The sequence below is a fragment of the Pipistrellus kuhlii genome, unplaced genomic scaffold (genome assembly GCF_014108245.1).
Source record: "Pipistrellus kuhlii isolate mPipKuh1 unplaced genomic scaffold, mPipKuh1.p scaffold_m20_p_1, whole genome shotgun sequence".
NCBI classification, from domain to species: Eukaryota; Metazoa; Chordata; class Mammalia; order Chiroptera; family Vespertilionidae; genus Pipistrellus; species Pipistrellus kuhlii.
Window position 1 is genome coordinate 177,424,733 of NW_023425404.1, and position 15,452 is coordinate 177,440,184.

The window sequence follows — 15,452 nt, forward strand, 5'->3', positions numbered from 1 at the left end:
TTATGGGCAGGGCAGCATTAGACACCCTTCTAACGGAACAGTCCTCACAGGCTCTGAAGGTGTCCAGTGGCTGATCTCTGGCTTCTCAGAAGCAAAGAGCCAAGAACAGATGTGGAAGATGCCCTGGTTTGGAAGGCCCATATTCCAGGGCCAGTATCTCTTGAACAACTCAAGAGGCATAGCTTCAAGGACCTCCCACAAGCAACATGCCTAAATGTATGAGTCAGTGCATTCCAGGAGACCCAGATGTATGGCATTCCCATAAGCTTTTATAGTTCACTTATGGTTTCTATATACAGTTACCAACAGGGTCATTTTTACCCTTAGCAATGTTGTAATTAGCACAGTTGATAAACTCTTGGGTTTCTTAGGAATAGAGCTAGAAAGTGAATTGAACATCTCCTGCCGAAGGGTCAAGATTTTTGTTTCTCCTTAAACTGAAGTTTTTAATAAGACAAGCTGTTCATTGTCATCACTAGGTTAACTGAGCAGGCTTCCAGGACATTAAAATCATACTTACCAAGTGTAACTGGACTTTGCCTTCAAAAAGAGCAGCAGCATAGTCTGAATGAAGGCAAACACTGGCTACTGTCCCTAGATATTCCACATCTTTCAACTTTTTCACACCTGTAGCAATGACAACAAACAACACATTAACATATGAATGAAATTATATAAAGATTTGCAAATAATGTTGACCTTTGCAAGGATATTCTGAACCTAAAATTTTTATTTCAGAGAGGAAACCAGCTTTTATTAAGTACATAGCAGACCAAGGAGTACCTAAGAAAGTCATTGTGCAAAGGTAGATACCACTTATCTGTCTGTCTATCTATTTATTTATTGTGAATCCTCATCTGAGGATATTCTTCCCATGGATTTTTAGAGAGTGGAAGAACAAGAGAGAGAGAGAGCAAGAGAGAGAGAGAGCAGGGTGGGGGAGGAGGGGTGAGGGGAGGGGATCAGTTGCCTCCTGCACACCAAAGATAAAGCCTACATGCCCTTGACCAGAATCAAACCCGCAATCCTTCAGAACATGGGCAGAAGCTCTATCCACTGAGCCAAACTAGCTAGGATACACTTTTTCTTTAATTTTCCACATGACCCCTTACAAGGAGAGGAATCCTCATTCTCCAGATGAGTAACTCAGGGCTCAGAGGGATCAAGAACTTTGTCTACAGTCATTTAGTTAAAAGAGGCATAAGGGGAATTTAAATCCAGGCCTATTCCTAAAGGTCATACTCTATCCCTTATACCATGCTGTCTTCACTACAAAGGTAAAGAGTAAAACCTTTCCAAAAACGATGCAAACTTTTTAGAGGAATCATAAAACCTTTCAAACTAAGACACGGATGTCTGAAGACAAATATAAAAGAAAAACTTGGTCTTTAAAGAAACTTTTGATGTGTAATTGTACCCCACATGCCAGGCCGTCTGCTCATCTCCACAAGTTAATCTTCTGCTTTTCCCCTAACAAAGCTATAGTAACCAACAAAGCTATGGTAACCTACCAGTTCCCTTGTAGTCACAGAATGCTTAAGGTTTACACTGTGGGACTCAGGGAGACTAGACTGCCATGGTTCCTAGGTTAAACAACATTTTGGGAAAACTATAGATAACATCTCAATTCAATGTGTATGATGCTTCATAGAAAGTAATGGTCACAGGACAATAATTTACAAGCTTTCTTCGCAAAAAACAAGACCACCCCTGATGCATGTGACCTTCTGATAGTGCCTGAGCATCTACTTGGAGACCTTATTAAGAGACCAGAAGACCTAAAAAGTTTGCCCTAACTCTTCCTCCTCCCCCCGACCCCCAACTCCCCTTCTCCAGCTTAAAAATCCTTAACCCAGTCCAGCAGGTAAGAAAGAATTGAGGCATTGATAAGTTTCCCATCTTTTTTTTTTTTTTTTTTTTTTTTTAATATATTTTATTGATTTTGTACAGAGAGGAAGGGAGAGAGATAGGGAGTTAGAAACATCGATGAGAGAGAGTCATCGATCAGCTGCCTCTTGCACACCCCCTACTGGAGATGTGCCCGCAACCAAGGTACATGCCCTTGACCGGAATTGAACCCGGGACCCTTCAGTCCCCAAGCCGACGCTCTATCCATTGAGCCAAACCGGTCCCGGCAGTCAGAGCCAAACCGGTCGCAGCAGTCTCCCATCTTTTTGATTGGCACCTTCTTGATCAATAAATCTTTCCTTACATCAAACTGACATTTTGATTTTGGCCTTTCGAAGTGTAAGGCACATGACCCAGAGTTTCATAACAAATATTTTCCCAATAAGATCAGAAACTATATGCTAGATAAGGAAACAACTGGATTTAGACTTGCCATTCTCTCCAAGGACATAAAACCAAGCTCGGTTATTCATTCCCACAGCCAGATGATAAAGTCCTACTGCTACAAAGTTGGGTTCCACATCAACAGAAACTGTGATCGGTAGCTCCTATAATATAGAAAAGTAACTATTAAATGAACTGCTACAACTGCTTTGGTTTTATTAATATATAAAATAAAACCCCCCAGCATTTTCATACTCCTTCAACAGGGTTGGCTACGGTGACTTCAAGGAGGGAGGTGAGATATGCAATCCTTGTGCTGCAGGCATCCCCGAGTATGGGAAGCTTGGTCAGGAAAACATGCAGTGAGCCCCTCTGGGTAGACAATGCCAGCAACTGGCCATCATCTGTCCAGGACAAGTTACTCAACCCTGAAATAAATGATACAACAAAGAATTATTCAAAAACAAATACACCGTTGCAGGCAAAAAAGCAAATGTTTTTACTTAAGTTTCCAGAGCCATAAAAATCTCCAAATGTTGTCTTTAAAAGTTTAAAGACTTTATTTAGATGTGGAAATTCACAATGGATTGACATATGAACAAGAGCACTAACTCATTCAATATTGGCTTAAAGGAAAAATATATAATAATTTAGATTTTACAATTGGAATTGGGATAAAATGTACTATAACTCCTTGGATCAAAGTGGACTTACATCCTTCTAGTCAAGGAGTATGACTCAATGTGACTACTAAAATAAAGAGGCTATTTTCAGGAACTCTAGTGAAGGGTGCTAATTGCATTCCTCCTACAAAAATAAACACAAGAAACTGTAATTGGAATGATAAAATGTCAATCTGCTCCAGAAGAATTAATACCTTTAATTTCATCATCCAGGTTGATTATAGCATACATGTCTTTTAATTCTGCCAAGTCATGGATTTTAATGCTGAAAAATAAAAAAAATTTAAACACAAGCTCTAAGTTAAATGGTTTTTGTTCATGAACAATTACAAGCTATACATGTTTATTATAGTCTATTTATAATCAACAGACCACTTCAAATAGAATTCAGAAGTCTTATCACATATAAGAACTTACTTTTCCCCTTTATATTGTAGTTGACATATGTATTGCATCTTCATACAATGAACAGACTATCAGATAATATATAATATTTGCTTTCAGTAGCCACATATAAAGATTTAAAAATTTAAAAATAGTCCATTATATCTACCCAGCTATTTACTATTTCTATCCTCTTCATTCTTGATGTCCCAAATTTCTTTCAGTCATCTGTTCTCTCATACATGAAGAACTTTTTCAGCAATTCTTTTTAAAAAATATATTTTTATTGATTTCAGAGAGGAAGGGAGGAGAGATAGAAACATCAATGATGAGAGAAAATCATTGACTAGCCACCTCCTGCACGCCCCCTACTGGGGATCAAGCCCGCAACCTCCCTCCAGTCTACATGCCGAGGATCTATCCACTGAGCCAAACCAGTTAGGGCCATCTAAGAATATTTTTTATTTCCCCTTTCCTACTGATGGATATTTTCACTGGATATAGAATTTCAGTTGATAGTTCTTTTCTTTTGGCACTTTAAGAATGTTGTAATGCTTCCTTCTTCTTCTTTTTTTTAAATATATTTTATTGATTTTGTACAGAGAGGAAGGGTCAGAGATAAAGAGTTAGAAACATTGATGAGAGAGAGTCATCGATCACTTGCCTCTTGCACTGGGAATATGCCCGCAACCAAGGTACATGCCCTTGATCGGAACTGAACCCGGGACCTTTCAGTCCCCAAGCCTACGCTTTATCCATTGATCCAAACTGGTCTCGGCATAATGCTTCCTTCTTCTGATGAAAAATTAATGGTCATTCAAAATGTTGTTCAAGATTTTTTTCTTAATCTTGGTTTTTAGCAGTTTGTTTATGATGTATCTGGGACTAAATTTATTTGGATTTATCCTTTTGCTGAGCTTCTATAATACATAGGTTTATATCTTTTACCAAATGGAGAAGTTTCCAACCATTATTTCTAAGATTTTTATGGCACAAATGTTAGACCTTTTGGTACGATTTCTCAGGTCTCTGAGACTTTGTTCACTTTTTCCAATCTATTTTTCTTCTGTGTTGAGATTAGATATATCTATTGGTCTATCCTCGAGTTCACTGACTCTTTACTCTCCTTCTCCTTTTAAGAACACTGCATTAATTATCTTTTTCAGTACTTAACTTTCCATTTGGGTCTTCTTTATCGGGTCTATTTCTTTTCTGAAACCATTTCCATTTGTTTTGCAAATGCTAGTCCTTACCTCTTAAAACATTTTTATAATAGTTGTTATCTTCATCCTCTTGGTCCTGGCATCTTTTGATTACCTTTTCATAAGTGAGTTGAAAATTTCCTTATTCTTCATATGTCAAGTAATTGTGGATTATATTCTGGACATCTTAAATATTATGTTATGAGATTCTGTGATTGTTTAAATCCCATGGAGATGGTTAATCCTCCCCTCTGCCCCCCGCCTCTTTTAAAGCAGGCAATCAACCCAAATGGGTTAAGGCCCACAAGTTTAAATGAGCCTTCTGGGTTACGGTTTCAATGTCAGTTCCATTTTCAAAGCCTTTGCAGTGGTATTTGGATATTTCCCACTCAGTGACCACTATAGGACTTGGGTAATGATCTATCCCTTAGTTCAGTTCTCAAAGTCTTTGGTATATGTTTAGGGTGAGATACCTATCCACTATTCAGGGTAAATATGGGAGTTCATAAATATCTTTATAGAGTTATTTTCCAGAACCCCTCCCTCTCCGGGATCTACCTGGTATTTTTCCAGCTTCATGAAGGCTCCCCTTTTTGGTCTTCCAGCTGGAAGCTGGGCTCTAGTTACCATATTCGGCCTTGTATTTCCCACAACTGCACCTGCACCTGCGGCCAAGCAGGGTGAGGACAGAGAGAAAAATAACCAACAAGGGTTTGCCTCCCCCTTCTTGACATCATAGCTCCTCCAATGGAGAGGAAGGTTACCCTCCATCAGTTGCTGCCACTGCCATGGTGAGATTGCTTGATTGTTGGGCATTGAGGAAACAAAGAACAAAAAAGAAAATTGGGGGATTTCCCCACCTCTCTCTGAATGTTACGAGTTCTCTTTCCTGCAACTTGAGCCAGCACTAGAACTTCTCTCAGAGCTCCTCTGTCTACGTTCTGTGCCTTCTTCTGGATTTCAGGCTGTCTTGAATCCTGAGACTGGGAGACAAACGGGAGACTCATCACTGGTTCAGTTATACTTCAAATTCGGGTATCCTTCGTCAGTCTGCCTGCTACTATTTACTTTCAGAGTCCTTAAATAGCTGTCCTATGCATTATGTCAAGTTTTTATAGCCGTATTCAGTGAGAGAGAGAGGCGGTGGAGCTTATTCCATGTTACCTAGAACTTCCTATTTTATTTTTAAGACTGATTTTCAAGCATACTCCATTTTAGGTTTTATATTTAGTATATCTTTAGTATTTTAGGTTTTGCTGTGAGTGTTAAAGACAGAAGTAAAGGAGTCTTAGAAATTACCATTGCAAACATGTCCTAAGAGTGAATGAAAGTTTGGTTGACAGATTCATTTTGGCTACCAAAGTCTTATTGAATCTCTTGAATATTTCCTACATAAGCTTTCCTGGGAACTTGTAAATATAACTTACCAGTTATCGCCACATGTAGCAGCTTTGTTAAGGGTCTGTGATATTGCAATACTGTTTAGATTATCTTTATAATCATGAGCTTGAAATATTTCTAGACCAATCTCTCGAATATGAGTGGAAATGACCACAAAAATTCCATATGAAAAACCAACCATGATGTAGCCATCGCCATACCTATAGCAACAAAGGCAATAAATCAGTAAAAAGGGAGATTAACTGTCACTGGAAATACAGTACAAAAGCAATTCTTAAAACAAAGGAATTAGAGAATATAATTTATCAAAGGCATTATGTTCCAGATAACATATGCTAGGCAGTTTCACATACTAAATCATAGTCTGTAATCAAGAACAGTTTAGTCTGTAATCAAGAACAGTTTATATTAAAGAAGTGAATATTATATAGGCAAAATTTAAATATAATTAGTAAGGAACATATAAATTTCTATGATGAACTTTTTGTACATACCAACTATAGCAGACAATGTTGCCATAGGTCTGCTTAAATTCCAGATCAACCGAGTTATATGGTTCATTCAAATTAAAAAGAAACAAAGTTTTCTTGCCAAGCACCACACTTATCTGCCAGAGAAGATCAAGAGATTGTGAAATGAATTACCCAGTACTTCACGAAAAGACCAATAAGCAAATTCAAACAGATGAACATAATTAATGAAAACAAGCCAGATTTAGATGTGTTAAATATTATACTAGTAATTAGTAAGTGAACAATGTAGCTAAAAAAAAAATAAGCATTACTAATATATAGTCTGAGAAGAATCCTTGGATTTATACACATCTAATATATCCTTTGAAGTATAAAAAATATCTAGGTGGAATAATTTTAAAAATTCTCTATACCTCTCATTACCATGCAATACAGGCCTGTAAGTCTGATATAGTTCCATTGAAACTATACAGAATCTTCCATCATAATAGGTTATTCTCATTTTGAGTCATCTGGAATGATAGGTCCACACCCATGTGAATATTCTAGATTGGGCTTTTCTACTATCACTCTTTCCATTACCTGTAGGTCACTGATCAATGTGGCTAGACTAATGTCCCTCTGTTATTCACACAAGTCCATACTTAACTGTAATTCTCAGTGGAGTGTGTAATTGTGTTTGGCAGGTAAAAGAGTGTATTATTTAATTGGGCTCATTAAGGGTGATTTATATATACACACATACACACACACACACATATATACACACACATACATACAGAGAGACATTTTGATACATTTCCTTGATTCTACGATGAGATCAATTATAAGTCACTACCAATTTAAAGAAATAGAAACATTATTTCATTTAAATATAGATATATTGATTATAAAAACTGTCTAGATTTCAGGGTATTAAAATGTTGCAGAAAAATAAATCTCTAAGTTATTTAAAAAAAGCAACTATAATTTCCAGAGCTCTCATTACATCTGGTAGTAAAATAAAAAATCATATAAAAATCAGTACATCTATTTATAAAGGTATCCATACTCTTTTTTGTTACCACACCAACTGTAATAGGAAAATGGCTTCATTTGCTGTAATACAAGGTAGTCAGCAGCAGAAAAACAACTTTTAGGCCTGGGAGACTGGGGCCTACCATTGGTTTAATAAATGACAGACCATAAATTTATTTATCACGATAGGTTCTGAGCCACCCAGAAAGAGAGAGAGTATATTCTACAAATTATTAGCATAATTTGGGCATGCATTTGATTTAGAATTCTTACTGTGCTTTCAATAGTAGAGGTTCGGTCATCACTCCTCATCGTGGAAAACTGCATGTTGCCAGGCTCTGCTTTCAATTGTGACTGCAGGGATGAAAATATTATCGCTACAAATGAACCCAACACTCAAAGCCACTCTGAATAATAATAAAACAGGTACCTTGCTTTAATTTCTGTTATATGTTGGACTGATAACCTTAAATTCCCACTGCTACAAATCCTAGATAAAATAGCTATCTCCTTAAATGTATAGAGAAGCCTGAAAGAAACTAAGAAAAATTTCCAAGGACCATAGGAAAAGATCAAACTGAAAACAAAGTGTGTGTAGAAACCAAGGCTGCAGCTACCCAAGGCAGCTGGTACAAGGAGACAATATGGAAGTGCATTTGACTTGGGCTGTGCTTTGGTTAGAAAAAAAGTTGAAAAAGTTCTATTCTAACCGAAGACTTTACCTCCTATCCTCATTAAGGTCTGAGATTCAAATTTATACTCGAGTGGTCTAGAAACCCTCTTCAGTGTTTGGCAAAAACAAATCCAAAGCCTCTTCCAATGCTGCAAAAATTTTCCATAGAAAAGCCCTAAGAATATGAGCTCATAATTCAAAATGAGTAAACTCACAAAGAAACAAAGTACTAAGAGCAAGAGTTAGCAGATCTAAGAATAATAGAATTATCAGAGAGAGAGACTATAAAATACTTTAACATTAACTAAAGACATAAAATGACTCATAAGTGTAAGAAAAACTTTTTTTTTAATTGACAGATTTTTTACAAGAACCTCAAAGTACTTTCCAAAAATAAAAAGGATAGTCTCATTAAAATAAAAACTCAATGGGACAGGCAGAAGATCAGACAAATATGAAGAAACAATAAGTAAACTGATTTGAGGTAATACCCAGATTACACAGAATGACACACAAAAAAACTATAAAAGTATAATTAAGAGATATGAAAAGAACTAACATATGTCTAATGGACACTCCAGAAGGACAGAACAGAAAGGGCAAGAGGTAATATTCAAAGAAATAATGATAACGACAAGAATCTTTAAGAGTTGATAAAAAAACAAACATAGCAATCTTCAGATTCAGGAAGACAGTACTCAGCAGAATAAATAAAAATAAATTCAAATAGACTGGAGTGATCTGCCAAATAGTCAAAAGTCAAAACCACTCTGAAACCATACCAAATGAAGCAATGCCTTTGATGTATGTTTTGCTTACCACAGGACATCTTAAGTAGTATGTCTAATTCTGGAAGCATAATTCTTAGCAATCAGAAATGGGAAGTTGTTATCTTCCCATTTATATTGTAAACTAGAGGCCCAGTGCGTCAGTGGGGTCCCTCTGCCTGGTCTGTGGGATCAGGCTGAAACCAGCTTGGGGTCCCGGATTGTGAGAGGATGCAGGCCAGGCTGAGGTGCACAATCGGGGCCAGGGTGGAATGCAGGAGGTTGGTCAGCCGGGGAGGGACCAAGGGAAGGCTTCAGGATGTGTCTGGCCCATCTTGCTCAGTCCTGATCGGTAGGACCCCAGCAGCAAGCAACTGGTCAACTGGTCAATTGTCTGCCCCCTGGTGGTCAGTGTATGTCATAGCAGCAGTTGAGCAGCCTTAGCATATCATTGGCATATTACGCTTTGATTGGTTGAATGGACAACTGGACACTTAGCATATTAGGCTTTTATCATATAGGATTATATATGGTAACGGTTAAATGATAGTGTCTTCCTGGGATGTCCTATGGAAAAATACTATAAGGCCATGTCTTGATTCAGTGAGGAGGGGGGAAGCCAGAGACTACTGATGATGTCCAACATGAATATCAGGATGGGGAGCCCAAGCATTTGTACTATGTACCTACTATTCTAGTTAGCTGCAAAGTAGAATAATCAAAATTATGAGGTATTCTAGCAGATATTTTTTACACTATGTCAGATTAATCTTCCTTAAGAACCACTTGGATCATACTATGGTTCTGCCCAACATGATTAAGTGACTTACTTCAGCCTAACTTTTAAAACTTTGCAGATATGGGAATCAACTTCTTCAGATTTATTTTCTGTAAATTTTCAATCAAAGTCTAAACCTTCAGCCAAGCTAATTTTGAACAAACCATAAACAAACTATAAGTTTTTCCTCTCATCTTTGTTCATGCTATTTTGCTTGGGTTGAAAGACACACATTGGTATCCACTAAAATAGGTATAGCAGGACTCTGAGGTCTAACTATGAACAATTATATTATAAACTAGGGGCCCGGTGCATGAAGATTCGTGCTAGGGGTGGGGGTGGGAGGAGTGGTGGGAGGGTCATTCAGCCTGACCTGAACCCTCTCCAATCTGGAAGTCCTCAGGGGAGTCCTCTCTAATTGGGAAATTTCTGTTTATCTTTGCAATCAGATGAGTGAATTGTCTGAGAACCCAACCCAGTTTTGTTGGGTGCTCACAGAATAATAGAGGTCTTTTTTTTTTTTTCTTTGCTCCATTGATGGAGATTTCCTAGAAGTTGCAGGATATCTTCCCTTTAATTTTTCTTCGACACTGTGACTTTACTTATGTCTCTCACCTTTGCTTTTTCCCACCCCCCACCCGCAACAGTAACTTACTCCAGTAACTTTGCCCTAGTGTCTAGGAGATCCTGCATTGCGTCTGCCACCAGAACTATGATTCCCAGCATTCCTGGTGCTCCCTGCACTCTGGGCTTCTGCTTCTGGTCCAGGGGCTCCCACCAGAACTACAATTCCCAGAATTCCACGCTTTTGGTTTCTGCTTCTGGTCCAGGGGCTGCACAAACCAAAAGGACTTCGAACACCAGCCACCCGCAAGCCAGGCACTCCAGTGGTGTCTTGGGGACCTTGGTTGCTCAGTGCTGGTGCACAGGCACACTGGCCACAGGCTTGAAGTGGGCTATGTGAAGGGCATCTCATCCTGCTCCAGGCCACTTGGCACCTGTGCGCGCAGGCCCTGAGCAGCTTCCCTGCCCCTGGCTGCTCACTGCCTGCTGCCCACAGGCCTGCCATCTTTGTCGAATTCATTTGCATACTCACTCCTGATTGGCTGTGGGCATCATGGAGGTATGGTCAATTTATATATTTGTCTATTATTAGTATAGATATATATTTATAAAAGTTAGTTCACAAATATACTGTCTGACTAACCACAGAACTGAACTCATGCTATTCCTATCTAGTAAAGAGGGAATATGCTAATTGACCATTACGCCCTCACAAATATGGTGGCACCCCCAGCCAATAAGGAGGGAATATGCTACTTGACTGCTACATCCTCAAAGATGACAGTGCCCACAGCCACAAGATAGCGGCACCTAGTACACTCAGCCCCGCTGGGACGGCAGGTGCATGGCATGGCAGGGCCTGCCATGAGGTGGGTCAGGCCGCTCTGCATATCAGTCCCCTCAGGCCCCAGCCGTCCAGGACCAGCCTGAGGCACAAGCAAGCTTAAGATGTCAGCTCCTCAGCCACCCAGGGCCAGCCTGGGATGCAGGCAAGCTTTAGATGTCAGCTGCCCAGCTGCCCAGGGCCACCTGAGGCTCAGAAAACCAGGGCTGGCTGAGGCTTGTGGTGCCAGTAGCAGTAGCAGCAGCAGAGGTGTGATGGGGGCATTGCCTTCCCCTGATTGCTGGGCCTACCTCCCGTGCCTGAGGCCTCTCTCTCCAGAGAGAGCAGGCCAGGCTGAGGGACCCCCCCATCTACTGTGCAAGAATTTTCATGCACTGGGCCTCTAGTACTAAATAATGGAAACATACAAAGGAGGATACCTGGATGAAGTAGTCATGTTTAAAAAAAATGTCCTAATATGTAAAAAACAAAAGTTTTTGATGTTTAGAAGTTGCTATATATATATATATATCACATATAGAGATTTAAACATTTTATAGATTAGTTTGATAGACAAACATCATTTTAGGTAAAAATTTGAATATATCGAACCAAAGAGATGTTACAGTATTACCTGTCTTATTGTGTCACCTTCCTGATTACTAACTGTGATAATTTTATCTTCGCCACCTAAAGCAAGCAGATTTTCTTTACTCCAACATCCACATGTGATTCTCTTAGTATGTTTTCCTGGAAAAGAGATGATTTTTGTAGAAACACAGGAATTTCTCAAAAAAAAACACACAAAACAAAACAACACACACAAAAACTAAAACATCTGTAATGTCAATCTGAAAGCTTAGGTAATGTACTATGGAAATTAAACAGACAAGGAATTTAAAATCTCATCAAATCAGTTGTGTCTGACAAATCTTATTTAAAACAGTTTATTACCAAGTTATAAATCAAGATAATGGTATATAAGGGCAATAGTGTTCTCCAACATTTTCTGTGGATATGAACAGAGGCCCTAAAATAAAAAGATATTCTATTCTTTGACTAGTTTATTTACTACATCACTGAACCTGAACGATAATGCCTTATGATAAGTAAATCCCAAAGCACTGAAGTTACCGTTACAATATTCAGCTTTGTGGTGTGGTGGACCCTTGGCATTCAATATTCACAACATGGGTGTTTGGTTATATGCATTCATATATAACCAAAGGACACATAGTGATTTGTGATAATACTGAGGTGCAAATATGAATGCACCTTAGGGAGACTTGTGTTAAGAACTGAGTCACTGAGCTAGAGAGTGATATGAGATAACTATAATACTAATGGCAGGATGCTTCTTTTATTGGAGAAAAAAAATCACATGCTTGACACTGTGGGCACTTTCTGAAGGTCCTGGAACAAATACTCAAGAGAACCAAGGTTAATTAAGCGTACATATTCTGAAGGCAGACAGCCTATATTTGAATAAGTGGCTCACCATTTACTGCAGAATCATGGGTAAGTTACCTCACCTTTCTCTATTCCTTAGTCACACCATCCACAATCTGGGGATGATGGTAGGAGCTATCTCATAGGGCTGAGGATCAAATGAGCTACAGCACTGATCAAGTTTGTGTCAGGCATGTAAGAAGTGCTATAGAAGTGTTAGCGGTTTTAGCTGTTACTGAGAAAAGACCACGTTCCTTTTATTCTGTGTACCCCTTAGAGAACCTAATTCAGAACCTATGCAGAAGGCAGATTCTAATCTAAATAAACAGTTATAGCGTAGACCTTGAGCAGGAGGGTGCCTAGTGAGTTGGAAGGCAGTGGGGCTGGAGTAGAAGGAGGGAGCAGAGAGAGGGAGGAGAGAAGAGCATGAGAGGAAGGCCCAGTCCTCAGAAACCAGGACATGAAGGGTTTGGCTGGCCCTGTGAGGACTTTGGCTTTGACGCTGGGTGAGATGCAGAATGATTGGCGAGTTTTGAGCAGAAGGCTCACTCTGAACCCTTGGCTGAGAACATTCTATAGCGGGATAAGGGGGAAAGCACAGAGACCAATGAAGAGATTGCAGAAATTCGGGTGGAAGATGTCTCAGGCCCTTCCCACGATATGGTAAGAAGAGGCTTCATTCTGGAGATATGTGAAAGTAGACTGTATAATTTTCTGGCAGGTTGGATGTGGAGAGTATGAGAGAGAGAGAGAAGGCAAGGATAAGACTAAGATTTGGCTTGAAGTCTAACAGGAGGAAATATCCTTTAATGATGAGAGGAAAAGCTGTGGGTCAAAATGAGTTTGGAGATATTATATGTGCGGTGTATTAGACCTCTCATCCAAGATGTTGGGTAAAGCAATGGATGTATGAGTATAGAGTGTGGAAGAGATAAATAGGGGAGTTGTCTGGAGCAGACAGTATTTCAAATCAGGAGACCAGAGCCCAAAAGTAAACATTCAGAAAAGAGACTGAGATATAGGATATGCTGCTGATCACAGATGAAGGGACTTGGGTGGTACACCCGAACTGGATATGCAAAGAGATGGGCATTAGAAAGGGGAAGAGGAGCGCATGAAGAGAAAGCTGCCAAAGACAACTATTTTCTACACCCAAGAAAGGGGGAAGGAAATCTCTCCTTGCTCCTCCTTCCTTTTGCTTCCAGACTCAGAGTTTAGGTTAGCATCTACAATAACAGTTAACACATTCTGTGTGCTTAACTTACAATGTCCTGGTACTTTACATGTATTACATTCATTTAATTAACATTAACTCATAGTTAATATATATGGTCACTCCAGTTTGAGGCATGTTATTGGCAGGCTGGTAATATCAAAACGGTAGTAAATGAAATTCAAGTATTATATATGAGAACTATGCAAAGTGAGAACTGCTTGAATCTAGTCTAGTTCAAGGAAATAAATCAGTGCAAGAGAAGACAAGGTCACAGATATTTAGTTACTGTAACACACTGTCAGATCATACTACCTTGGAGTAGCTATTTAAAATGAAGTAGCTTCAGCTGCCAGGCTGGGAGTGGCCAGGCCCGGAGCAGCCGGGTCTGGTGTGGCCAGGCCAGGAGCAGCAGCTGCCAGGCTGGGAACAGCCAGGCCCGGAGCGGCCGGGCCCGGAGCACCCAGGCCCAGAGCAGCCGGGTCGGGTGAGGCCAGGCCCGGAACAGCAGCAGCCAGGTCCAGAGCAACTAGGTCAGGAGCGGCGGTGACCAGACCCGGAACAGCTGGTTGTGGAACGAACCAGAGCAACAGAGGCCAGGCCCGGAGCAGCCAGGCCCGGAACAGCTCGCTCCTCGCCTGCCCCTGCCCCACAGCTGCCTCTCAGACATGGCTGGAGACTTTTGTGGGAACTTGAGGGTCTGCTGAATCAAGTGATGAGGGCTTGGATCTGGATGTGTTGAGTTGGTGTAGGGCTGGGGTGTTGATCTGTGAGTGCCTTGGGTGGGGCCTGGATGAGGCTGGTTGACCTATTTGGAAATGTCTTTTGTGTGAAGTGTGTCATTGGGCATGTGGTGGTATTATTGATATGAGAAAGTGCTAAGTAACTGATTTACTATCTGAAAAGGGATTTGCTATCGGGGAAAGGGAGGGAGGAAGAGACTGAACATAAACTGCACCTATGGATGAGGACAGTGGGGGATGGGGAGGGGGTGGAGGGTGGGGTGGGAACCTGGTGGAGGGGGAAAGAAATGAGGAACCTTTGTAACAATATGAACAATAAAGATTGATGTAAAAAATAAATAAATAAATAAAATAAAATGAAGTGGCTTAGTTTTAGGAAAATAAGGTTTTTAAAAGGGAAAAAAGCAGAGCCACAAATCACAACCAACTCTGAAAGAGGCTATAGAATTAACTTAAGATATGTAATCATCCTGAATCTTTTCAGGTTCATTTAACATAGTTAACGAATAAGATAGAGAGCAGAATCCATATTCATCTTAAGTACAGAGATCACATATAGAATCATGTGCACATAACAAATACCTAAATAATCATGCTTTGGCAATTATTTTCTTAACTTTAAATGAGAAAATAAGTAGAATATACCTGCAGATGAAGTGAGATACAGATAATGTCTAACTGAAATAAACTTCACTAATTTAAGATTGAGAAAATTGATTTTTATAACTCAAAAACGTTTTAGTTTAATTTCCAAATGTATCAATGGCATTACTGCTTAGTTGCAGCACTAAAAATATTAGTATTAGTATACGCTCATGTGAAAATAATTTAAAATGTTAAGTGCTCTTAGTTGAAAGGGACTTTCTCAAGTAGTTTGTAGGCACTCTATGTCCAGAGCTTAATTCCTTCATTAGCAGTAAGTTATACTTTTCCTGGCTATTTGGATATAATTAAGCCCACTGGTTTCACCATTAACCAGCATGCTATAAT

At 39.6% G+C, this 15,452-nt stretch overlaps 1 protein-coding gene across 4 annotated transcripts in view; it reads right to left on the minus strand.

The window, feature by feature from the left end:
• WDR19 (WD repeat domain 19) overlaps positions 1-15,452 on the minus strand; it is a 68,165-nt gene that overhangs the window by 45,376 nt on the left and 7,337 nt on the right. For all 4 annotated transcript variants that reach the window (XM_045573366.1, XM_036418459.2, XM_045573361.1 and 1 more), the window contains 8 exons: positions 11,692-11,807; positions 7,726-7,806; positions 6,457-6,569; positions 5,989-6,162; positions 3,170-3,240; positions 2,548-2,720; positions 2,342-2,456; positions 521-627 (listed from right to left, as the gene is read on the minus strand). In XM_045573366.1, the coding sequence (XP_045429322.1) occupies positions 521-627; positions 2,342-2,456; positions 2,548-2,720; positions 3,170-3,240; positions 5,989-6,162; positions 6,457-6,569; positions 7,726-7,806; positions 11,692-11,807 (950 nt within the window). The remainder of the gene's footprint in view (positions 1-520; positions 628-2,341; positions 2,457-2,547; positions 2,721-3,169; positions 3,241-5,988; positions 6,163-6,456; positions 6,570-7,725; positions 7,807-11,691; positions 11,808-15,452) is intronic.